General features: G+C 34.5%; 1 protein-coding gene across 1 annotated transcript in view; it reads right to left on the bottom strand.

The window, feature by feature from the left end:
- The window catches only part of UTP20 (UTP20 small subunit processome component), an 87909-nt gene that overhangs the window by 59384 nt on the left and 3019 nt on the right, over positions 1-25506 (bottom strand). The window contains exons 4-15 of the mRNA XM_039354101.1: positions 21978-22110; positions 20351-20539; positions 18817-18898; positions 16466-16603; positions 15096-15251; positions 13806-13952; positions 10068-10202; positions 8882-8959; positions 5601-5779; positions 3986-4141; positions 3173-3261; positions 1892-1997 (exon numbers count right to left, since the gene is read on the bottom strand). Of these exons, the coding sequence (XP_039210035.1) occupies positions 1892-1997; positions 3173-3261; positions 3986-4141; positions 5601-5779; positions 8882-8959; positions 10068-10202; positions 13806-13952; positions 15096-15251; positions 16466-16603; positions 18817-18898; positions 20351-20539; positions 21978-22110 (1588 nt within the window). The remainder of the gene's footprint in view (positions 1-1891; positions 1998-3172; positions 3262-3985; positions 4142-5600; positions 5780-8881; positions 8960-10067; positions 10203-13805; positions 13953-15095; positions 15252-16465; positions 16604-18816; positions 18899-20350; positions 20540-21977; positions 22111-25506) is intronic.

The raw sequence follows: 25506 nt of genomic DNA, 5'->3' as shown, positions 1-25506 counted from the left end.
AACCAAGATATATTTTAAAAATATGATTTTTACTTTAATTTACTATGTTATTGTCTTAACCGCAGGCTTTCTATAAAAATCATCATACATTCTTAGTAATGTAGTATAGAAAAAAAGATGGCTAAACAGTGCCATTTGTGCAATGAACATGAATTTGGGCAAACTCTGGAAGGAAATGGTGGAGACAGGGGGGCCTGGTGTGTTATGGTCCATGGGATTGTGAAGAGTTAATCATCACTTAGTGACTAACAACAACAGAGTTGGGGAGAGGGAGGAAAAAGGAAAATAAGTGTATGTAAAGGTACATAGACATTAACTGGCCAGTTTTAAGAGACCAAACAAGATGTCAAGTTGGCTCTAGCATCCTCTAAGCACAGAATCTTGTTCTTCAAAGAGCAGTTGAGTAGGATAGCCTCCAAGATGGAGAATGTATTCAATCCAACTGTTAGCAGTAAGCAAATACAGCAGTTCTACTGTCTGTTTTCAAATATTTAAGACCTTATCCTGCATTACTTACTATTAATCCTTACAATACCTCTTTACGTTTTATCCCTCATATGGCAAATTGAGATGACACAACATACTTGCTTTAATGCCATCTATTAAGTTTATGCAAGGGTAAAATTGCACTTTATTATTATCTGCATCTTAATTTTACATCACTTTACCACACTGGTTCTCAGGTTATCAATAACCTATAGAAAACCTATATCTTACAGAACAATTGTTTTATCTATTGCTAATGATGGTGAGTACTCCCTCACCAATATGCACAACAATGACAGGTAAGATAGCAATGACAATCAAACCTAAGCACAATTGATGACAATGATTAAAATGAAGCTCCCATAATAGCAAGCTGATGTGCCCCATTTAGACTTAAGACTGCTCACCTCAGCCAAGTCACAGAACAAGTTAAATTACAGGATTCAAGATAAGCCTCCTGAATTGTGCTCCATGTCATTGCTACATAAAACTTCAAGCCTACAGGAACTGAATCCTTGAAATACACAGATGCAATTTTCTATTTTTTCCAGCAGCACGACTATACTGCCAGGGACCCTTTACAATAATTGGAATTTCTACCATGAAATCTTTTCTTTTTCCAATAGTCTGAAAAACTGTCTCTGATTATTAACCTTGGGGATTGAGTTTTTTCAGGGAAAGAAAAACTCCCATCTCTGCTGTATAAAATGCAATAAATACCAATTGTGTCTGACATTTTCCATGTAAAAAAGGAGTTTCTAGGTTTAGCAATAAATATGTAAATAGTACAAATAGTCCTCGGCTTACTCCCTTTTTTTTTTATCAACCATTCAAAGTTAGAGGAGCGTTGAAAAAATGAATATACAATTGATTCCCTCAAATTTCAGCCACGGCAGCATCCCCATAGCCATAGTTGCAATTGTGATCGCAACTGCAACTACAGGGACCCATGGTCACGACTGCCATTTGCGATCTTCCCTGCCAGTTTCTCACAAGCAAATTCAGTATGAAAACTAGCAGGGAAGGCCACAAGTCACTCTGCTAATTCCCTCCCACTTTTTCTCTTGGTTGCAGCATCCCCTGGCTCATGCAAGCCTTCACAGACTCTCTCCCAGCTTCCTATGACTCACATGTAGCCTGCGCTGGCCCTCCTATACCCTTCCCTGGCTTCTTCTCACACATCTTGGAGTTATCACAGCAATTGCAACTGCCCAGAATTGCCATCACTAAGCAATGCAGTCACATAACACAGTGCTTTATGACTTCATCACAGAGCAACAGCAATCCCCGCCCAACTGCTGTCATATCCTGAGGATTACTCAACCTAGTTTTTGATGACAATATAGCATAAAACAGGTTAACTAGGTTGCTATTCCATAGGGAAATATTTTCCTATTATACATACATCAATAAAGTCTTTATGCGTTCCACTGGTAACATATCTAAAATTTCCAAGGATTCCACTAAACTAAGAAGCGTGCTCACAGCTTGACAAGCCACAAACAAGTTTCCTAAGAAAATAAAAAACAAATTGTGTCTTAGTTCATATGTCCCATATTAGAAATACTTTAAAAGCTATTAAAATAAAATAATCATTTTATTTTATAAAATATGCACACTACCTGTAAAATATGTACATTTTATATAAAGTTAGAGAAAAGATGGATAAATATGAAAAAATATTAATTCAACTTCATAAGGTAAATTAAATGCACAGTAGAAGTCTAACATATTGCTTAGATATGAACCAAGTTAAGTATGATTTTCAAATATCTGGACATGTCATTATTGATTTGAACAAGAAAAGCTGAAGCCGATCATACAAGGAGACTAAATACCAAATTAGAAAAGATTTCTTTCTCCTGGAATGCATTTCATGCAAACATCTGCAATCAGTGATGTACGCATTTTTCTAGTGTGCATCTTCTACAGGACAATAACAGTCTTAAACAATCCTAGTACAATGATGCAATCTGTATCAGAAGTTCAGGGTACCTCACAACAGAAATAAGAACAAAGCTTTTCCCATATAATCTTGCCCCTGTACTCTTATTTAGTTATCTCAACTAATTAATACTATATTAGAAGCAAACTAAAAGTATAAAAACAGTAGATTAGGCCAATCAAACAAATAGATGTTTTAAACTGCCAAACTTTTTATGGCCAAGAAGAATTTCAAAATTCCAACATTTGGAATTTTGAGAGCATTTTATGAGTACTTCAGAAATGATTGTCAAAATGGTGAGGCTGATCACAAAACATCCATCTATTAGAAAGCAAATAAAGCATTGGGCTGCAGCCGCCCAAATGTTTTTTTAAGAATGATTCTGGGATTAATGGAGGACCAAAATGCACAGTTGAAAATGCAGGCTGTTTTGAGGTTAGTGATTATGCTTGAGCAAACTGACTACCCATTCATTTTTTAAAATTTAAAAAAAAAGAAAAATTAAATTCAATAAGGGATGGTGCCAAGAGACATGTTGGCAACCACACTGTTATCTCCAGGGATCACACTGGAAAGGCAAAGTTTTTAAAAAATCTGGACAAATAAGGGAGTGACAATCCAGTAGCAGTCAAAATTAACCACACTTCTACAAAGGGGGGGGGGGCCCTAGGGAACGGTACAGACCGTATTTATTTTTATTGACTCTTACAAAGAAAGAACAGATTAATCTAAAGGGCTAACCTTTGCAGAACTGTCCTTTGTCAAGGGCAGCAAAGAGACTCTCAGAGAACCTTGTAAGCACTGGTGTAACTTTTTCTTTCACTAGTGGCCTGTCAAATATATAAAAGCAAATATAAATTATAATTTTACTGAAAGCTAAGCATTGGTTTCTGAATTTCAACCTTGAACTATGATTTCATTTTACCCTCTAATGTACCCCAAAGCATGAAAAAAGAAACAGAAGTAAGGAGAGAGAAAATTAGAGGAGAGAAAATTTGTAATTTGCCTTGGGCAATTTGGATTGAGAATTATGATAACATTATGTTTAGCTGTACATTCACAGCTATAAGAAAAAATAAGAGTAGCAAATTAGAAGTAACATTCTCAGATACATCTAGTTCTCTCTTGCAAAATTAGAAGGTCTTTGGAAATAACTTATTTGAAAAAGGAAAGAAATCCAAATCCTTCTTTTCTATTAAATCTGCTAATTTGTTGATGCGACAATTGTTAGCAAGTCTGCAAACAGTTTTTGATGTTTGCTTGCCTCTAACAATAGAAGCAACAAGGGATAAGTAATAAATCCAAGAAATGTGCTCAGATATCATTGGCAATACTGCAGATGATCTTGACTTTCAACTGCTGAATTTTTAAACAGTCATTTAGCCAGCAAAGTATTTGGGATTATTTTACCCTTTCTAACTTCCTAGTTCTGGTTGAGAACTGCTGTTCCAGAAAGCAGAAGAATAAATCCAAGTTCTACACATCAGTTATAATACATGTACTCCAATATGTGGAAAGAAGTAAAAAAATAAGCCAGGGTAGATTTATAGTTGCCTTATATGTGGAAGTACAACAAGGGCTGCCCAGGATTGTGAAAGATCAGCTGTGTTTCTGCTGCTGGGGAATCTGACGCAAGACAGAATATGATCAAGCACTGTCTCCTCTTCTTTTTCTTCCATCTTCTTACTTCTCAAATATCTTCTACTCAATCTAAAATAAAATTGAATGGTCACTGTAACAGTTACATGAAATTGTTTGCACTATACTTTTCTCTTGTAATTTTAGAGATTAGGCTTTCCACTATAATTTGCAACTTATGCACTACCCACTTGCCCAACGAAGATCTCTTTTTCATAATTTTATATATGAAAATGTCCCCCAAACGGAGATAAAACATTGCAATCTAATTACCAAGCCCGGAGATCAAACCAACAGCCCAGCTACCAACCTGAGCTACTAATATTCAAACACATCTCGTGTGTGCGTGTGTGTGTGTGTGTGTGTATAAATATATACCGTATATATAAATAAAAAAGAACAGATTAAGTTATTCTTGTTATTTTTCTTTATTGTAAATATTTTGATCTGGTTCATAGATCACTGTTTGTTTTTTATTTAATGTGATACAGAAACTCACACTAAGTAATAGTTAAAAGTGAGCCAAGCCAATATACTTATTAAGTATGAACAGATCAGTTTAGTCTAGTGGTTAAAGCATTAAGCTAGAAACCAGGAAACTGTGAGTTTTAGTTTTGCCATTGGGATGAAAGTTGGCTAGGCCACTTTGGGTCAATCACTCTCTCAGCTTAACTCACCTCAAGAGCTTTTGTTGTGGGAAAAAACAGGAGGAAAGAGTAATAGGTATGTTTGCTGCCTTGAGTTAGTTGTAAAAGATAATAAAGGCAGGATTAAAAAAAATCTAAAAACCAACAACTGCTCTGGTTTCAGCAGGAACTTAATTTGCATAGTTTTCCTTTCATTATGGAATTGAATCAGACATGAACTTGCACTCAGGGAGATACCTGAATTACAAAGCAGCAACACAGACTGAGAAATATTCTAAATGAATTAATTACTCATACAGGTAGTCTTAGATAGCAACTGCCTTGTTTAACAACCATTCACGGTTACAATAGTGATAAAAAAGCTGTTTTGTGACCAGTCCTTGCATTTACAACCTTTGCAGATCTATAAAGCAAAGGAAAGCTGAAGTAAGACAATAAGTCCAGTTGTGGTTTCACTTGCAACCACTTCACTTAACAACTGATTCTCACTGGCATCTATCTCAAATGTGGTTTGAGGCATTTTAAAATATGAAATTATGACACTGACCCGATACTAAAGATTAATACATCAACACAATCAATAGTGTTTAAATACTTAAAGAGCCAGATTAGCTCTTTATCACTGGCTTAGAATAGCCCTGGCAATAGATATCTTCCACTTCAAATTGGGTTAGGAGAAATGAATGAACTGCAGCAGGATTATGATTCAATTTATGTCCCTTCTGTTTTAATGTAGTAACTGCAGAACAATTAAACCAAAATGGGAGTTAAAGAATCATTATCGGATGTTAAAACATGAACTTTTGCTACACTACGTAAGTTTATTTAACAAGTTCTGAGGAATATCACTTGTATAATTCCAAATAAGGTTAAGACATACATACCCTTTAGCTGATTCTTCAAAAACAAGTGGATACTTCTCATAGGCCATTGATCCAACAGAGGGAGGTTCTGCTTTCTTTAGGATAAGTCTAGAAAGAATTGCTAAGGCCCCTTCCTGGATCAAAGCATCATTGCTGTAGATACAGTACCCAGTGTATTCAAGGAGGCTGGGAAGAAATTGCTGAAAAGAACAGAACAAAACAATACAATACAGGTAAAGCTCGACTTAACAACAGTTCATTTAGTGACTATTCGAAGTTACAATAGCACTGAAAAAAGTGACTTATGACCATTTTTCACACTTATAACCATTGCAGCATCCCCATTGTCATAGGATAAAAATTTGAATGCTTGGCAATTGACTCATAATGCTTGCAATATCTTGGAGTCATGTGATCACCTTTTGTAACCTACTGACAAGCAAAGTCAATGGGGAAGCCAGATTCACTTAACAATCATGTTAGTAACTTAACAACAGCAGTGATTCGCTTAACAAATGTGGCAAGAAAGGTCATAAAATGGGGCAAAACTCACTTAACAAATGTCTCATAGCAACATAAAATTTTGGGCTTAATTGTGGTCATAAGTCGAGGACTACCTGTACAAGACTTTTCAAACTAGGACACAGATATATCAGAATCAGGAAGCCAATTTTCCACATAAACATAGAACTTAGTCTTATTTAATTGTGGTGGCTTACAAAGAGTATGGTATAATCCTCTAAAACAGTGCCAGCATTTTTTTTTTTAATCTTGTGCTCACACGATCTATGGCAGGCATGTCAAACTCGCGACGTCACGTGGTATCGCACAACATTTTGGGACTTTTTTCCCATTGCTGGCAATGGCAACGGCGTGGTTTCGGTGTGACGCATCCAGCCCGCGGGCCAGCAGTTTGACATGCCTGATCTATGGGAATGCCCATTTGTGTGCCATTATTTTTAGTCTTCAAGAACCCTTAGGGGTGGATTTGGGGAAATGTATAGAAAACAGATATATCTTCAAAAAGCTTCAAAACAATTTTTTTCAACCAGTTTAGCTGTCAGAGACAGAAGGGGGAAAAAAATCAGTCATAAATGGCTGTTGTGCTGGACCAGTGCGCATGCACGTGCGTGCTGACCTGCTGCTCATGCAAATGGAGCTGTGCATGTATGCACACTGGCATGCTGCTCACGCAGGTAGAGCTATGTGCGTATGCACATGCAAGCCGGTCCGCCGCCGCTTCCACAGGTGGAATTGAGCGCACGCACACCCACCACCTCGCCACTCGAGTGAGTAGAGCTGTGCACATGTGTATGCACCAGCCCACCTCTTGCATGGCCCGGCTTCCAAATAGGCCATGACCCAGTAATGGGCCACGGCCTGGGGATTGGGGACCCCTGTTCTAGAGGAAACCTAGGGGTGGCAAAAACATACCTGAAGGGTACAGATTGGCTACAGGTTGCTAATCATGCCTCAATATGTGAAGGATTCAATGTGTAGGCATCTAATATATACTTTCCTCCCTATTTTCTATCATTTATTTATTTATCTTAAAATTTTACACTGCCTGATTCCTAGCAAACCTAATCAGGCAGTTACATTGTTCATCTTCTTCAGTCAAATCTTTAGGGGTCCTAAAAGCAACTTCAGGGAAGTGGTAGCACTTACCTACACCCAATTGATTTCTAAATGCAAACATAATGAGAAGTTAATAAAAAATTCAAGGGCTACAGGCTAGATTGAACAATTTAAAAAGAAATCCAGGAAAGCTCTGATGATAAACTATTCTGTTGTCAAGAAACATGTCAGCAAAGTTTCCAGGGATCAAACATGACTCAGAGAAAACTACTCAATTAAAAAGTTAAATGAACAACCTCTACATTTCAATGTAAAAACAAAATTAAGTTATTTGGTCTCTAGAACTTCTATATCACTCTCTTAACATTCTTAAACTAATTGCAAATCTTCACGGGTTCCATAGTTCATACTCCTCCCACTTTCCCCGTTCGTAACACTATACTGCTGTTTCTGTGTTGCACAGCTTCATGATAAATGTTCATCTAAACTTTTCTACCCTATGAAATGATGTTCTCTCCTAAAACGACAGAGGCAAGGCTTAAATTATAGACCTGAGAAAATTTATTAAACTTCCTAAGATGTAGAGGGCACTTAATATTCAGGCTACTGAATGTTTAAAAAATTAGATTCACTCTAAGAGCAGCTAAAGCTGGGCACAGGAATTCTGCAATTCATCTCCCACTAAGCTACATGCTCCACAAGCTGTCGTGATAAGCACTACAGGTAGTCCTCGACTTACATCCATTCGCTTAATGACTAATAAAATGGCACTGAAAAAAGCAACTTATAACCAGTTTTTCCACTTACAACCGCTGCAGCATCCCCATGGCCACGTAATTAAAATTTGGGTGTTTGACACCTGGTGTGTATTTATGACAGTTGCAGTGTCCCAGGGTCATGTGATCACCATCTATAACCTTCCCAGATGGCTTCCGACAAGCAAAGGCAAAGAGGCAAGCCAGTTTCACTTAATAACCTCATAATTCATTTAACAACTGCAGAGATTTGCTTAACAACTGTGAAAGAAAGGTTGTAAAATGGAGCACCACTCATTTAACTGTCTTGCTTGGCAACAGAAATTTTGAGCTCCATTGAGGTTGTAAGACAAGGACTACTTGCATTCCCCAGCCTCAGCCCTATCTGCACTGTGAGGTAACATGAAATAGCCCAGGGCTTATACTGTGACAATGAAGTGCATAAACCTGAAGTGCTCTTATTATTCACTTCTGTGAATATTTACATATGCTGCATAAACAAAACATGCTAAGGTTAATTAAGTTCATACATTATCTCTAAACAAGATTTTCAAGAATCTAGCAGCTATTATAGTTGTTGCTATGCACTTTTCATACACAGGATATTCTTTTCAGAATATCTTTTAGATCCGGCATAAATGAATTATTTTACTTTTATTATTATCTGAAACTCAAAGAATAGAATAACTATAAAGCTATCTCAGAACGAATAAATACAGCTCTAGGCACTGGATCCTCTTAGCCAATGGCAGTTGGATTTTGCAAACTATAAACACTATAGACATTTCTTGAAGTTCTTTCCACATAATCCCTACATTAATTAAAACATGGATGGGCAACCTGGGACTGAATTAGAACTCTCTGCATTTGACATTGTTGGAGATGACTGCTTGGATTAAAACTCAGTAACATTCAGAGATACTTGTATTGCTTCCCCAGAGGTGAAAAGTTGCTGAAAGGGTTGCCTACCTTTTCAAATTGTTTCATCTGAAACATCGCTTTAGAAAAATTCAAAACAGAATACCATTCAAATCCACTTCTGAAGACCTATTAAAAAGAAAAGGGCCGGTCCAGATTCAATGACTTTTCCAAAAGATTATCAAACTTTTCAAACTGATTCTGTACAATTTGCTCAAAGATAATCATATCACAAAAGTTAACACTGATTCATGAATGGCATCTTTCCAGAATTAACTATATTCATATACACAAGCATCATCACAGATCACACTAAGAAATGTCTGAAACAAATCTTAAATGTCAACATGCAAAAACTATGCTGTCTTCAACTCTTGCCCTCCCTTTACATATTTGATCAAAAATCCAACTCAAGGGTGAAAACTAAACATTTAGCTAAGTAAACCTTAAAAACTTACAAATTTAAAATAAAAAAATAAAAACATTTAGGGGAATAATTCTCTTAAGCAATGAACTATAGATTTAACATTTGGCTATATCCTTGGCAAAAAGCTTCCAATTGTTATCAAACCTAATATTTTATTTACCCTGATCTTTCCTCCACTGCACCTTGAAATGACACAACCTTTTGTTGTTGTTTAAATGCTTTTATGCATTTCATTTCTGCCATATTGATTGTGGTCTTTTATTTAAAATGCAACCTCCTATAAACATGCAATATTACAATAAAAAACATTTTGCAGGAAAAATTCATGGACTGAAAAGTAGAACTGTTACTGTCCATTTTCCAATGAGTTTTTTTATCATTGACATTTCAGTTTTGTACTTATTTATTTTTTTCCATATATATTTGGGCTGCTTGCTCAGTGAAAGCAAGTTGGTTATGGTTAACAACTAGTTGGTATATGTAATAACTTTCCTGTTGTGGGTGATGCACTTTATGTTTGATGAAGTGGACTATGATCCATGAACAATTATAATAAATTTCTTAGTCCTTAAGGTGCCATAAAATTCAAATTCCTTAAAGTAACATTTTCCCCCCATGTCAATTCACATATAGAGCATTTCAATCACTGATGATAAATGAGAGTTGTCATTTATGCCCATCTACATATATTTGTTATCAGAAATATTTAGATCTATTCCAGAAAAATACAAAGCAAACATTATAATGGGCATATGTTTATTAGATCTTTTACCAAAATATACATTTTAATTTAACTTAGTGCCTTATTACCTTTTCAATAGTTTCTTTCACCAAAGAATCAGACAATAAGACATTCTCATGAAGAAGCAAAACAGAAATAACTTTAAGCAGGGAATCACAATAAGGCACTGTGAGATCAGATGTATCTATTATTTTTATTAATGTCTGGAATAAAAGAATGAATAATGATTTTCAAAATTTTAAGACATTCAGGCAAAATAAAAATATATAAAAATATCATTTCCCTCATTATTTCACATATACAGCAGTACACAGAAAGAATCCTCACAATGTGAAAACGTAAACAAAATATTGTAATATTCCTTTATACCAAAAGGTGTCTATAAAACACTTTTTCTCAGAAAGTTTTCAGCAGGTGGGCTGAAAATGGAGGCTAAAAAAGAATGTCAAGTTAAAAAAGATAATCCAATTGCAGATAGGATAATCCAATAAGATTTAGAAACATATTATGATAGTATGGCAGGTTGCCTACATTTCTTTCAATGAAATCTTTTGTTCTAATGGAAATTTATTATATGGCAACTAATTTTAGTGAGAATTAAAATGATTCTTTGATTTCTTTCCAAAATGTGGGTCTTTTAACATTTCTTTCTGAAGCCATGAAGTCTAAAACATTTTTTGTTATTGTTTACCTGAAAATGTTGTCTTATCTGACACCTTATTCAGTGTTCTATCACACTGTAAACTGTGCCTATCTCTCAATCATTCTATTGCCATGTTCCTCTCAGCTGCTTCTTCCTTCTGGAGCAATATTGCCAATATTACGCAACAGTATAATATGAAAGTCAGTAAGGTGTAAGAGAATCACACATTCTGGCAGAGAGAAGTTCCCTAAGAATGGGCTCTAGCACGAGTCCAAAAGCTCGGAAGACTAAACCTCTGGTCCTGGTGACAGAACAGGGATTAAATCCTGCAAAATTATCCTGGGACACACATATTTGCTTTCACTCATAAAAGAGAATTTATCTAGGGCTACAGAATCTTTTTCAGATTGTATAAAAAGATTAGTAAGATTGATTCTTCAGAATATTGTTACATACCATTACATATAATCCTTTAACACAACCTATAAACAGTTACGTCATGCTGCTTCCCTGCTTTTCCCAACCTGGCACTGGTCAAATATATTCAGACTACAATAACTAGTATTCCCAGGATTGTCATTTCAGTTTAGAATTTCCCCCAAGTGCATCAGGTTAAAGAAACTTTCCTCATAACAAACCCACATGACCTGCCCCAATAATAAAAAAAAAAGTTGAGGACTTCTGGCAATAGTGACCAGTCGCAGGCTAATTTCACCCTGCCTGGGGACCCTAAATGGGTCTAAGTCGCCCCAGAGAGGCAATGAAGAAAGAAAGGTGCTCCAGCAATTCTGAAACGGCGGCAGCCGTTCCGTTCAACTTGGGGAAAGCCTTCTAACCTGACAGGAGAAAGGCTGGCTGTGCTGCATCTACCAGCCCAAGCTACTAGCAACCAAAGTCCAAAAGCACTAACTAGCACAACTGTGAATAGCGTGCTTGAAACAGGGTGAGGAATTCGATCTTCTCTTTTTTATTCTACATTTAATTTCCTGGAAAGGATCCCCAAGAAGCAAAATATCTCCAAAAGGGAAGGAGAGGGATTTCCGCCCCACCCTTATACTAACTGAAGCAGCGAATTAATCTTTTTACGAAGGATCAAAATATATGGAAGTGAAATAAATATAAAACCTGAAATTTAAAACTGAAATCTGGATAAATCTAAAATTGTTTGAATGGTTAAGACTCTCATTTTAAAGATAATTGTTTATTTTGGAAATTGAAAAACAAATAGTTGCTAGTGGTGGATGAAGACTATGACAGCTATGACTTTAATATAAGACGTGGCAACCTGGGATAAACTAATCTGTGTTTGTGACCTTTAGTTTTAACAACACAGAACAGCTGTGACCAACAAAGACATTAATCTGAGCTGTAGATAAAGAGAATTATAAAGTTCAGAAAAAAAATCTTTTTTGAACTATTTGGATTACAAATATCTATTTAATTGGGACTCTAAAGCTATTTGCAGAGAAAAGAAAGGAAGAGGAAAATTCAAATTCTTGGCCATCATGGATCAGAAATACGTAGAAAGAACATAACAAGAAAACATAAATACTTCACAGGAGATATATAGTATACTGCAACTAATTCAAACAACAATGACTTTAAACCACAAAGAAATCCAAAATAACTTTGAAAATATAAATCAATCTATTTCTAATTTAACTCTAACAAAAAAAATCCCAGAAAACAACAACAGAGAAGGAGCAGATAAAACAGATAAATGGATATAGAATTGAGAATAGAGACTTAAAGATGGAACTTAACAAAACAAGGAAACATGATTTAACTCTAGTGGAAATTTTTTTGCAAGAATTGGAAAAAACAACTTATCCCTTAAGACTACAAAATAAATGTGAGGAGAAGAAAATAGATTGGATAAAATGGACTGTAGAGATGTCAGGAACATCGGAGAGAAAAGAAATGATAAGAGAAGTGGAGAGAAAGAAAAAAAAAACACTTTCAACAAACATGGAAAGGCAGAAGCCCTGTACAAAGACATCTCACCTGATTTATTGTTATATCAACAGCAACATTTACGAACATACAGAAAAACCTTTTGATTCAGCAAAATACATTGATTAAGAAAGATACTAGGCAAAAAAAAAGACTAAAGTGGAAACCAAGAAAATAGATGATGGGACTTACCAGAGAGAATACTTAAAAAAGAAACATTTGTTTGAATATGATTAAAGAAATAGAAATGTTTTGAAATATATATGTCATTTTAAGAGGAATGAATTCCCTAAACAATATAGTATGCTTTTTTCCCTTTTTTTTTCTTCCTTGATATGAGTAATATAAAAAAGTTGAAATGGCTTAGATAAAAGAAATGTTTTAAATACTTAAAGGTGATTGAATTTAGGAAAATTATAATGAATAAAAAATGTTTTGAATAAGAGTTAAAGGACTAGATGACTAGATGTATTAAATGGAATGTTTTAAGATTAAACATATTTTTAATTGTGGTTAAAAATAATAAGAAATTTAGGAAATAAATATATATTAGCTTAGGAGGGATATATATTTTAAGTAGTAGGTTATTTTTTATGTTTCTTTACTCTTGCTCTCCTTTCTTTCTTTTTCCATTGTTTTATCTATTCCTTAAGAAATGTAAAAGTGCTGAGATGGTTCATATGGAAAAATAGAGTTAAATTTTTAAATATAATTAATTTTTGAGACAATCTTAACCAGTATGAATACCTAGAATTTTGTGGGAGAAACAAATTTAAATAAGGACTGTAACAGGATCTATGATAAGGCAATCAGAATGATTGGATAGAAAAGAAATATTATATTGATATGATTTTTACTTTTAGGAATATTGGGGAAAATTATATATTTAACTGTTATCTATCAAAACAATAAGAATTGTATTAACTCAATGTTGGCAAAAGAGGATATTTTGGGGGAAAGAGGAAATCAACTAAAATCATTATGTGGATTATGGATTATAGAAATCAATTGTTAATGATTTACAAATATAACCCAGACAACACACTGTTCACTAATTAGTAAATGATTTATGTTTTTTTTAAAAAAATCAATAAAATATATTTCAAAATAATAATAAGAAGAATAAGGAAGAAGGAGAAGGAGAAGGAGTAGGAGTAGTAGTAGTAGTAGTAGTAGTAGTAGTAGTAGTAGTAGTAGTAGTTGACCTTACCTTACAAACTTCTTCAGGCTGTGAAATTTTTGAGCCATGTGCATACTCTAATATGATTAAGTAGACTTGCAATAATCTTTCCATTTGTTCAGAAGCTTCACAAAAGTTGTCCTTGGTTACGTTTTCTTGCAACGTAAACACTGATTCCTGATTTTTTTTGACAAAAATATATTCAAAGTTTAGATTAATAAAAATAAGACAGAAGGTTCATTAAGATCAATGATATTTAGTGCTTATACCTTTTCTGGTTTTGTCTTCTTCCTTATTTCAGAGATAACTATAGCAGTGGGCAGCCATTCATTTCCACACATATGATACCATTAAAAAACCAGTCTCTGTAGTACAATAATTTTATTTACCTCTAGGGCTCTTCCGCATGACCCCCCCAAAGCTAAACTATAAAGATTTCAACTCATACAGAAGCTGTAATATGTGTCACTCAAAAAGGTTAATGACAATGTACTTATGGAGTCTGGCTCATCATGGATGTCATCAAAGCAACATTTATAGATAGGACGGATTCTTCCCTGCTACTCCCACAGCACTTTACAACACCTAAATCAGGCTGATGTGAAAGCAATCTTGGACAAAACATTATTCTCACACAACTTTTAGATGAGTTTGTAAACAGTATATATCAACATGGTTATTTGTGACTACAGATAGTCCTTGACTTACAACCACAATTGAGCTCAAAATTTATGTCGCTAAGTGAAACATTTGTTAAGTGAGTTTTGCCCCATTTTACGACCTTTCTTGCTACAGTTATTAAATGAATCACTGCAGTTATTAAGTTAGTAGCGGTTGTTAAATGAATCTGGCTTCCCCACTGACTTTGTCTCAAGGTTGCAAAAGGTGATTACATGACCCTGGGACACTGCGACCGTCATAAACACAATCAGTTCCAAATATCTTAATTTTGATCACATGACCATGGGGATGCTATAATGGTTTTAAGTGTGAAAAAGGGTCATAAGTCACTTTTTTCAGTGCCATTGTAATTTGAATGGTCACTAAATGAATTGTTGTAAGTTGAGGACTCCCTGTACATCTGCTGTATTTTTTCATCAGTTCAACTTTCAGAACAGTTTTCCCTAAGCATAAGTCTGCAGTAATTGGAACTACTTCCATATGCCACAGACAGGACAACCATTCTGGGAAGGCTTATATAGAGTATTCCACTACCTCAACATAAAATACTTTTCCTCAGTTTTTCATTATGTAATCTTATCAATAATATTAAACTGAGAGTTAAGACTTCTCTTTGTATTTCAATTATCTTCAACTCACCTGCAAACATTTGAAAAAGATATCAAAATGTTCCCTATAGATGAATCTAGAAGCTGATTGTGCCATATGTTTGCAAACTTCTCCAATGGAAACCCAGGGGAGTATAACCTCTGTTTCCGTAACTGGTCCCATCTTCTTCAAAATTAACAGTATGGCCTGCAGAAAGAATCCCAGATATATGAGGGCTATTTTCTAAATAAAGCTTTTAAACAGTTATTGTCAATAACTTCTACAGTAATTTGTTATTCTATGTGAATTGATCATTACAGAATACAGCAATCAGAAATCAAAAAGTTAGAGATATAATTTTTCCTTCCATAGTCATGATTTCTAATACTGTCCAATTCAATATTTCAACTAATCAAAGGATAACAATTAAATATTGGATCAAATGTCTAAAAAGTTTCCTTTAGAATTGGGAGAGATGAGCAATCTACCACACTCACCTAAAAACACTGCTGAAATATGTTATCATATGACCAGATTATGGTCATGTGACAACAATAAAGGAGAATATTTGTAGCTCAGGGTTGAAATGAGGGGTCCTTGGTTCTCTCTGAACTTGGTTGTTTTCTTGCAGACATTTCATTACCCAAACTTGATCATATCATTAGTGCACTAGTGTTACATTGGTTACACTAATAATTAAGCTCAAAGAGCATCAAGGACCTCTTATGGTAATATGATTTTGTCCTTTAAAAATATAAATCAGATATGTTAACTTCTGATGGATACATGTTTTACTAAAATATGTATTTTTAAGTCTTTCCAAAATTGAATTCCATCATTGGCATTGAAAGTGTCTACCCATTGTCCAAGTAGTAAGCAAAAACATTCTTAGCGATTAAACTGTAAAGGATCCGAATCTAAACCAACCTAAATATAGCAAATCACTCTATATATTATTTAGCATATGGTATATCATACATGCAGTAGCGCTATATATTAACGTTTCACCTAGATTAGTAAAACACAATAAAATATAAATATTAAAAAGATCTATGTTCAAATACCAATGTCTAGGCCAGAGGCCCCCAACCTTTTAGGCACGAGGGAGTGGTTCTGTGGGAAGAGGTTTTTCTGAGGACCAGAGAGGGCATGGTTTCGTGTGCTGCCTGCATCCCATGGATGGGGCTTCGCTTGTTTGCGTGGCCTGGTTTCTGGCAAGCTGCGGCCTGGTGCTGGTCCATGGACTGGGGGCTGGGGACCTCTGGTCTAGGCCATCTAACCGTTTATATCATTTATATTTTAAAAATCAAATACTGGACCAGTATATGCCCTCAGCTTATATAGCCAGGCACGATGTGATCATGATTATAGATCCTCTATAAATTATGTTATATTTGTTTCATGCACCAAGAATTATTTACCTTTTCTGCACAGGAATGGAACATGTTTCTAACCCCTTTGCACATCTCAAAAATTAATTGTCCCACACCTTCCACTTTCTCTGGATGCTCTCCCAGATCAAGGAACATAAGGTTTAAAAGGGCATTTTTATCAGAAATCTGTGAGACAAAATTGAAGAATGAAACTATAGTGTTCCACTATTACATTAAAAATTCAATTAATTCCCAGTGATCCTCTTACTTCTCCATTTGAAACTCTCAATACTGTATTGCTATTCCAATTTACATAAACTTAATTGGAAAAAGTAGGTGGGTGAACAATAGCCTATTAGTATTATTATGGAAAGACCTCAAATTATAACTGGCTGCCTGACAGTATGTTTATTTTTACTATCATTTTACTGTCCTATTAATATTATTGCTTGCTATTTTATTAATTTTATATTTAATTGAATTTTACTATGATTTAATTTTATTTACTGTTATTTAATTTTATTTAAACTACCATGAGTCGGTTTATGTCATCAACATTTTAATATAATAAATATTTTATTTCCCATAAAATGTTTTCATTTCATAATGAAAAATATTTCATTAGTTGTTTGATTAGGTATCATTCTTTCTCTCCGGAATTCAGATAAATTTGGGATTTCAAAAGCCTATCAAGTAGATCAAACTGAGCAAATAATTCGCATGTTTTCCTTGCAATGTGGTCCCTGATGGGAAGAGAAAAAAAGGTAAGTGACCAGCTGCTCAGCAAGATTTTAAATAAAGCTACCCTTGTTCTAAGCACTCATGATAATCATGTTGCAGAAATATGCTAGTGGGAAAGTCTGTTGATTTGGCTTGTTAACTCAAATCATATTAACAGCACTTTATCAAATAATTAAACATTTGAGTAGAAAAAGAATCCACAATCGCTTATAGGAAAAAATATGAACATAATAGTAGTAATAGGCCGTTAGTAGAACAAGGACAAAAAAAACTTATCTCCTGTACACAAAATAATTACTTCTGGCTCTTTACACATTGTGTTAGAAAACAAGGAGGCATAGAAATTTGAACACTTATTGTATAAATAAACCTTGTATCTGATACAAAGCTGTATATGTCACTGAAATTCTGTTATAGCTTCCTAGCTTTATAGCCATAAAAACTGACATATCACAAGTTTCTGGATTCTTGATTGCCTAATTGCTTCCTCAGAATCCTGCCATAACAATCTGATGTCACACTCTTTTTTTCGTCATATATTGTGTATACTATTATTATTGTTGTTGTATGATTACCCAGTAAAAGGTACAGCCTTCTGTGTTATATATTTCTTGTTTTTATTAAGTTAGTTTATTCAGTGATATATGTAGAAAATTAGAAGGTCCTTATGAATGTTACCAGCTGAAAATATTCTTAGGCTTAATAGTATCTTGGCAAGAATTAAATTAGTGTGCTATTTATAGTATAAAAAACCATAGAAAAACTTGCACAGTGATTATATGGTCATTAGCTTTTCTAATTTTCCATCTGTATTCTTCAGGAAAAACATTCAACACCATAAAAATGTTATGTTTTCCTTCCTGCCCTCTTCCCCATCTGTTTCTGTTGTTGTGTATTACAGTGATTCATTGCCTGAAGAGCACTATAGTTGCAATCACTATAATGATAACAATCATACCTACTTCTTGCTATCAAGGACAGATGTATAAGTGCAAGCCAAACTTGCACATCACAAACTGAAACAAAATTAGTTATGTGGGATGACTAAACTGAGACAAGGATCTTGAATTAACACACAGCAATGCTTGTAATTTCTCACACTTCCCATTAAATAGTTCATAGTAGATAACTGAAAAATTTGGAGCTCATGCGGTAGCTTAATTCAAGAGTTAGAAATCCTTGGTTCATATCAAACTGCAGGCATGAACATACCTGGCTCCGATATAGATCTTCCGATATAGATCTTCCTCTCCCAGTTCTCTAATGTGTAAACTGGATATATTAATGCTTGGGCAGTTGCAAGTATTATGTAATATATATGTATATTGGGAGAGAACAGCTACTCTTATAACACTGTGACTTGCATATTATACCATGAGAACTGATATTACTACATAGTTATCTAATGAATACTTGACCAAAACAGGATTTGAAATTATATTTTCTAACATGTATTATTAAGAAGAAAGAGATTATCATTCATAGCATATGCTCATGAAACATGTTCTTCATGAAACAAAAATAGCCATCAGTCCCAAAGGCATGTCTGGGAACTGTTTCCATTGATTTAAAGACAATGACCAACTTGTCTCAAGGAAAACTATCCCTTTCCCATTCATTCTTTCCAGTACTGCTCCCACTGTCCATCAAACACCTACCTTCCTCATCAGGAAAGTGAAGCTTTCTGCTGCAAAGTTTCTGATGTGCTGTTTGCGATGAGCCAGAAGGGTACTGTACAATCTGTAAACACAATATTTTCATGTACCAAAAAAAGAATGAAAACTAGCCAGGTCAACTGATTTTTCCAGCAATATTTTGCAGACTAATACAAACTGCAAGGATTGTTCCTAAGTAGTTCCATGAAAGCACAGGAGTGGTGTGGTCAGAAGATTAAAGAAAAATACATTTCTGTTTATATAATCCCATCAACTCCTTCATACACACACACACACACACACACACACACACACACACACACACACCGGAATGTAACAGAACAAGAATTATTTTCATTATACTGGACATTTTTGCAGCTTAATATCATCATACACACAGAAAATATTAAACTAATACAGGTATGAAAGGCAAATGGAGCAACTGATCACTAAATAAATGTCTAAAGGTTCTTTAAGTCTAAAATGGTTGAAACAGTCATACTGAAGTATTGGATTTTCATGTCAGGAATAGTTAAATTTTGCTATCAGCACATAATTGTACTAAGACTACAGACATATTTCCATTATCTTCGATGGACACCAAATTCCTTACCAGAACCACATTCTGTGCTTATCTGAAATCATAATTCTGAACATGTAAATATTTCTAAATTAGGTATTAAAGGTTTTCATTTGAAAGTTTCCCTAGTAGTTTACAACACAACACATATGATTTATGTGACAGGATTTTCCTCTTGGGATAGGGTTCTGTCCATTGTGGATTCTGTATAAAATTAATAAGTATTAGGAGAGTTGTTATGGCTTGTACCAATCACTGATTTATATTTATTTAGATTTATGGAAAGGTACTTTGGTATAGCAGTTAGGGGACTGGACTGGAAAAGAGACTATGTATTCTCCCATAGGCAGAAGAACTGGCTAAATGTCTTTGGGCTGGACACTTTCTCAGCACAATGCATCTCCCAGGGTTATTGTTATGGAGAAAAGAGGAGGAGCAAGCATTAGTGTATGATCTTGAGTTCTACAACATGAAGGAGATATGTATGTTTAATCAATGTTATTGCACAGATATTCTTACCAAGTTATTTTTAAGACAAGTATTTGCTTTTGGATATGGTGAAAGGTTCTAGCACACTAAGGACTTTGATTAAAATTAATATCATAAGAATTAGGCACATGCTTGAGGTTAGTGATAGATCCTGATATATGTTATAGTTGAGATTTTCTTTTAGAACATTTGAGTCATGAAGTTAGAGTTCTAGTTCATTAAATTAATGTTACAATAATTATTAGGGTACATCTTAAGCGTAGAATAGACTAATATATATATATATATATATATATATATATATATATATATATATATATATATCACTATTGGTATTTCCAGGGTTAAGTTTATAGCATATATTTTGCATGATCAGTAAAATGAATTAAGGATTAGCACTCAAATGATGGGAGTTAATAAAACTTGTATACTAAAATCCTCTATAATATTTTTGATCAAAATGCTTACCCATAAATGTTGGTCATGTCCTTCACCATCAGTCTCCATAAATATTTGTAAAGGTAGGAAAGTGATGTAAAAGCCCATTCTAACAACTCTGTGTCCTGAGTATCTAACAGACTTGTAATGCAGAGAAAAAAATCTTGAAAATGTGGATAAAAATCTGTCTGAAGATCACGGGCCAGCTGTACCACCAAACTAGATTGAAAAACATATAGCAGAATTATGACTTGATTTGCATATTGTATTAAACTACTTTGTTTAACTGTGTACCCCTTAATTGGATAGGCTCACACAATATGTTCGACTAAAAACTATGGTTTTCAATTATAGTAAGTTGCATGGGGCACTAAATCAGAATGAAACAAATAACATTATGGCATAGCTCAATGTGTGAACACAGCCTGTAACAAACATACACATTCAACAATAGTTACAAATAGCTTTGAAAAATCTTGCTGGCCTATAGCGTGCTCAGAGTGCAATGTATTTATATAATGTATTTTTATATCTGAAACATTCCTCAGCTCCAGGTAATATCAACTACAACAGTTTTGAGAAGCAGATATAATTAGTATTATTGCTCCACTATTAAATAGTCATCTTATTATATCATCCATATGTATGAAGTATTTAATCTGCAGTATAATACTTTTTTCAATCTGTTGCCCTCTTGGTCTGTTGGACCAATTTCCATCATTATTTGGTCATAAACATCCATAAAGAATATATCTGCTGATATCCAATACAGTTGGAAAACATCAGACTGGAGAGGACTACTCTACGTTAAAATGTGATGTATGACCTATATGAATTATGTGATTCATGCAGATTGGCTTCACACATTGCACTGCAATTGATTTTACCTCATACTCTAAACCAAAAGTAAAGAGATCATATTCTAAGTTAATGCATCATGTCAACCCAGTCAATATGTTGTAAATAAAGCAACAGAAACAATCATTAAGATTAAAAAAATTAAAGACACGTACCGTGTTTCCCCGAAAGACCTAACCCTGAAAATAAGCCCTAGCTTGATTTTTGGAGGTGGGCCTATAAGCCCTACCCCAAAAATAAGCCCTAGTTTTGGGGCGAGGCACACACCTAAAAATCAAGCTAGGGCGGGGGTGGGGGAGTGGAGCTGCCCCAAGAGCTCTATACCCACTTATCTTGCAGCCATGCCTCTCCTCGCCAGCCCACTTCTTCTGCAGTGTTCCCGGGCCCGCATTTCGCAGTCCTGCATTTCACAGTCAGAGGCCTTTCTGCAAGGCCTGTACAGCTGAGAACCGAGCTATGAATCCATACCTTGCTTCTCAGTTGCAGTGGCCTTCTGGAAAGGCCTTTGCAAAATGTAGGCCAGAGCTCCATTCTCTACTGCAAAATGAAGCTGCTCCTTCAGCTGTAGAAGAAATGGGCTGGCTGGGCAAGGCTGTCAGTGCCAGAGGTGAATGGAAAAGACACCCCCCAAAAATAAGACCTGGTGCCTCTTTTGGAGGCAAAAAAAAAAATTAGATCAGGTCATATTTTCAGGGAAACACAGTGGTACCACAGAATCATACTTTTTGTTTACAGATAAAAATACCCACATTCTTATCTTGTGTCTGTGAAGAAAATGTATTTCTGATGACATACTTACTCCAAAAGGGGTTGAAATGCAAGACTGTTTTTCACTTGCAGGTGGGTTTTCAAGCTTTTTACAATGTCATTCTGATAGTATACTAACTGGTTGAAAGACTGGCATTTGTTGACTACCTGTCTGTAGAATGTCACTATTTTGAAAAAAATATAAAAATGTTAGGGGGAAAAACAGAGAAAACAATAAAGTAATTAGTAACAGTTATAAGTAATTCAAAGGATAGTACTTTTTTTGTCAGGGCTAAGTGAAAGGCTAAAGCTCTCTAATTATATATACTTGAGAATTTATGTATGTATGTATGCATGCATAAAATAAATATAGGATTGCAGTCTTTGTTTATTTTTTAAAAGTTTCCATCTGGATAAGTCAACAAGAATTAACCATTATGGGCTATTCCATGGCATGCAATAGAAGGAATAAGGAGAGGAGTTAAGATGGATATTACTTCTTATACACAATTACTTAAGTGGGATGGTAAAAATTGGCAATTAAAATCTATGGACGAATTAGCACAAGAAAATATTATTTATTCATGGTTTCAGTATAGACAACTATTGGAAAGGTGGAAGATAGATTATAAGGTGGGCTTGCTTAGAGAGGATGAGAATTTGTTAAAACAAATTAGAGATCAAAGTCGAACCCACATTAAAAGAATTTATGGTGTCTTGGTGGAATTGGACTCAGAAGCAGAGCTAGTTAAAGATTGTATGGTTAAGTGGGCACAAAATTTTGATGAACCAATTTTATTAGATACTTGGGAGATTATTTGGGTGAGGAATATTAAATTCACGCAAGCCCAAAACTTACGGGAAAACTTTTATAAAATGTTTTATAGATGGCACCTTGATCCACAAAAAATGTCTCGTATTTATCCAAACCTGCAGCCTAAATGTTGGAGATGTGGTTGCTCGGATGCTACTTATTATCATATTTGGTGGTCATGTAAAAATATTAAAGCTTTTTGGATTAAGATATGGTGGAATATTCAAAGAATTTTTAAAAGAAGGATAAAATTTACTCCACAATTGTTTTTGTTGGGTATTGTTTCTGATTGTGATGATAAAGAGATTATTTTAATGTTAAATTTAATTACTGCGGCCAGGTTGTTAATAGGGCAATATTGGAAGAAGGAATTTTTGCCTACTTTGCAAGAATGGTTTTTTAAAGTTTCCTACTTAGCGGAAATGGCAAAAATTTCGGCTTTCTTGAAAGATCAATCGCAAGAGAAGTATCTTTCGGTGTGGAAAAGATGGATAAATTTTATACAATATAAATATGATATAAGAAAATATTATCTAGCTTTTGAATAATTTATATAAGTTTAAGATATTATTTAGAAGTGTAATTGTTATTCTTCTTTAATTTTTTATTTTTTTTTATTTCTTTTTTATTTTCTCTTTTGTTTTTCCTTTTTGTTTTTTTATATATAATGGAGTTAAAGTATTTTACAATTTGTTTATTGAGTGTAATTATATTTGCTTAAGGTTTATTTGGGTTTAAAACTTTTTTTTCTTTTAAGATCTAGTTAAGCCTGTATTCAGCTCTGGGAAGAACGGGGGAGGGTTTTGGGGTGGGTTGGGAGGGATTGGGGAAGGGGTTTTTATTGTAAAATTTAAAAAAAAATTAATAATAAAAAAAAGAATTAACAACATAACCTCTTCTTCATTCATCCTACTCTGATAGAGAACATATCAGAAATCTTCCAATTTTAAAAATTAAAAATAGGTAATTATAACATATACACATGGAATCAGGATAACGAAATAGATTATTTGCAAGACTTTTCTCAGCCCTAAAAATATTACATCAGTAAATGAATCACACAGCAGCACATTTTTAAGGTCCATCCTGAATGATTCATTTACCGTACACATCAAAAGCTATATGAACTCAATTATCGACTCATGCTAATATAATGTTTTTAAATCTGAAAAAAGTAAATTCAATGAATTTAAAGCTAGAAAACTTCCAATACTAACACTAGAAAGTAGCTCCTCCATATATAAGGAAATAAAAACTTATTTTAGAAAAGACAACACCAGGTAAAATTTGAGAATGTTATGAGAATGAAATAGGGATGAGATAGATGTACTCTGCCAAAAAGCTAAAGTACACTTTTTTGGTGGCAGCAGAGAAATGGGTTCATGCCATTATAATCAGAGGGACCATATCTCTGATATATTATGATACACTAAGTATCAAGGTATCATAACTGTTGTAGAAAGACTGTAACTGACCATCAGGTACATAGAATGTGAATGCCACCCCCTGTACATTAGATCTATGCCGCTCCTGGCTGATTAAGGCCACCAAAGAGGTGTCAAATGGATGGTTCCAGGCCACTGTGATTCATCCTTGTTGGAAGGAGTATTCCTGGCTCCTTTTAAACAGAAGCTGGTGTGCCCCCTCCTCAAGAAGCTATTGCTAGACTCTACCATTCTGTACAATTTTTGTCCAGTCTTCCACATCCCCTTTTCAGAGAAGGTGGTGGCATTGCAACACCAGAGAATTCCAGAAGAAATGGGTTAGGGTTATCTGGACTCTTTTCAATCAGATTTCAGGTCTGGATATGAGACTGACCTGGTTCACCTTTCTCCAAGGTTGGTCCCAGTCGGTTTGGATAGGGAGTGAGAGGACCACCTCTCAGTCCCTGTTTTGTAGCATGCCATAGGGCTTGGTGGTCTTTCTCTCTCTCTCTCTCTTTTAAATATATATATATATATATATATATATATATATATATATATATATATATATATATATATATATATATATATTTAGGATTAGGATTAGATTGGATTAGATTAAAAACAGGAACTCAGATTGACACGCACTAAAGAAACGGAAAAAGTTGGGGCCTGTTAAACAACTCAATGACAAATGAGTGACTCACAAAATTAATGGAGTTCATTATCTCTACACTATTATTTAGCATAAACAAATATGATCTTTCACACATACAGGAAAATATGATTTATTTAATACAACCTGATGAAATGAATCCCATGACCAGAATGCAAGATTTGAATGCAATGACTTCAATAGGAACAAAAGCAGTAGAAAGGAAGAAGTTGCATTGCTTTTTAAAAATATCCACTCTTGCTCAAAAATCTAAATGGATGAATTAAGCAATGTTGTATGGTAGCAAGTTCTAGGGTTAAATTAAGTGAGGGAACCAACAAAGTACAATGCTTTTGGTATATTACTGTCCAACCAATATAAGGGGAGATGTAGATAATAACTTCTAAAATTAAACTGCAGGTATTTTAAGAGATATGAAGTAGGAAATGACATCTGATGTCAACAAATTACTTGACACTTGTTGGGAAACAAATGTAGCCAAACATCATCCTTTGAGAAAATTTCTGGCTGTCTTAGCAGAACAACTCTGTTTTTATAGAAGGAGGAGGAAGGCACAGAAAACAACTATTTTTTACTTGATGCTAACCAAAAGCTGAAGACTTAGTTTAGAAACTGGAAATAGCAGAAACAAAGGGACAAAGGAACTATGTAATTCTGAATTTCTTAT

Source organism: Crotalus tigris, unplaced genomic scaffold (genome assembly GCF_016545835.1).
Source record: "Crotalus tigris isolate CLP2741 ecotype Arizona unplaced genomic scaffold, ASM1654583v1 scf7180000018548.2558034, whole genome shotgun sequence".
NCBI classification, from domain to species: Eukaryota; Metazoa; Chordata; class Lepidosauria; order Squamata; family Viperidae; genus Crotalus; species Crotalus tigris.
The sequence above is the reverse complement of the archived record's forward strand: the minus strand, read 5'-3'. Positions and strand labels throughout refer to the sequence as shown.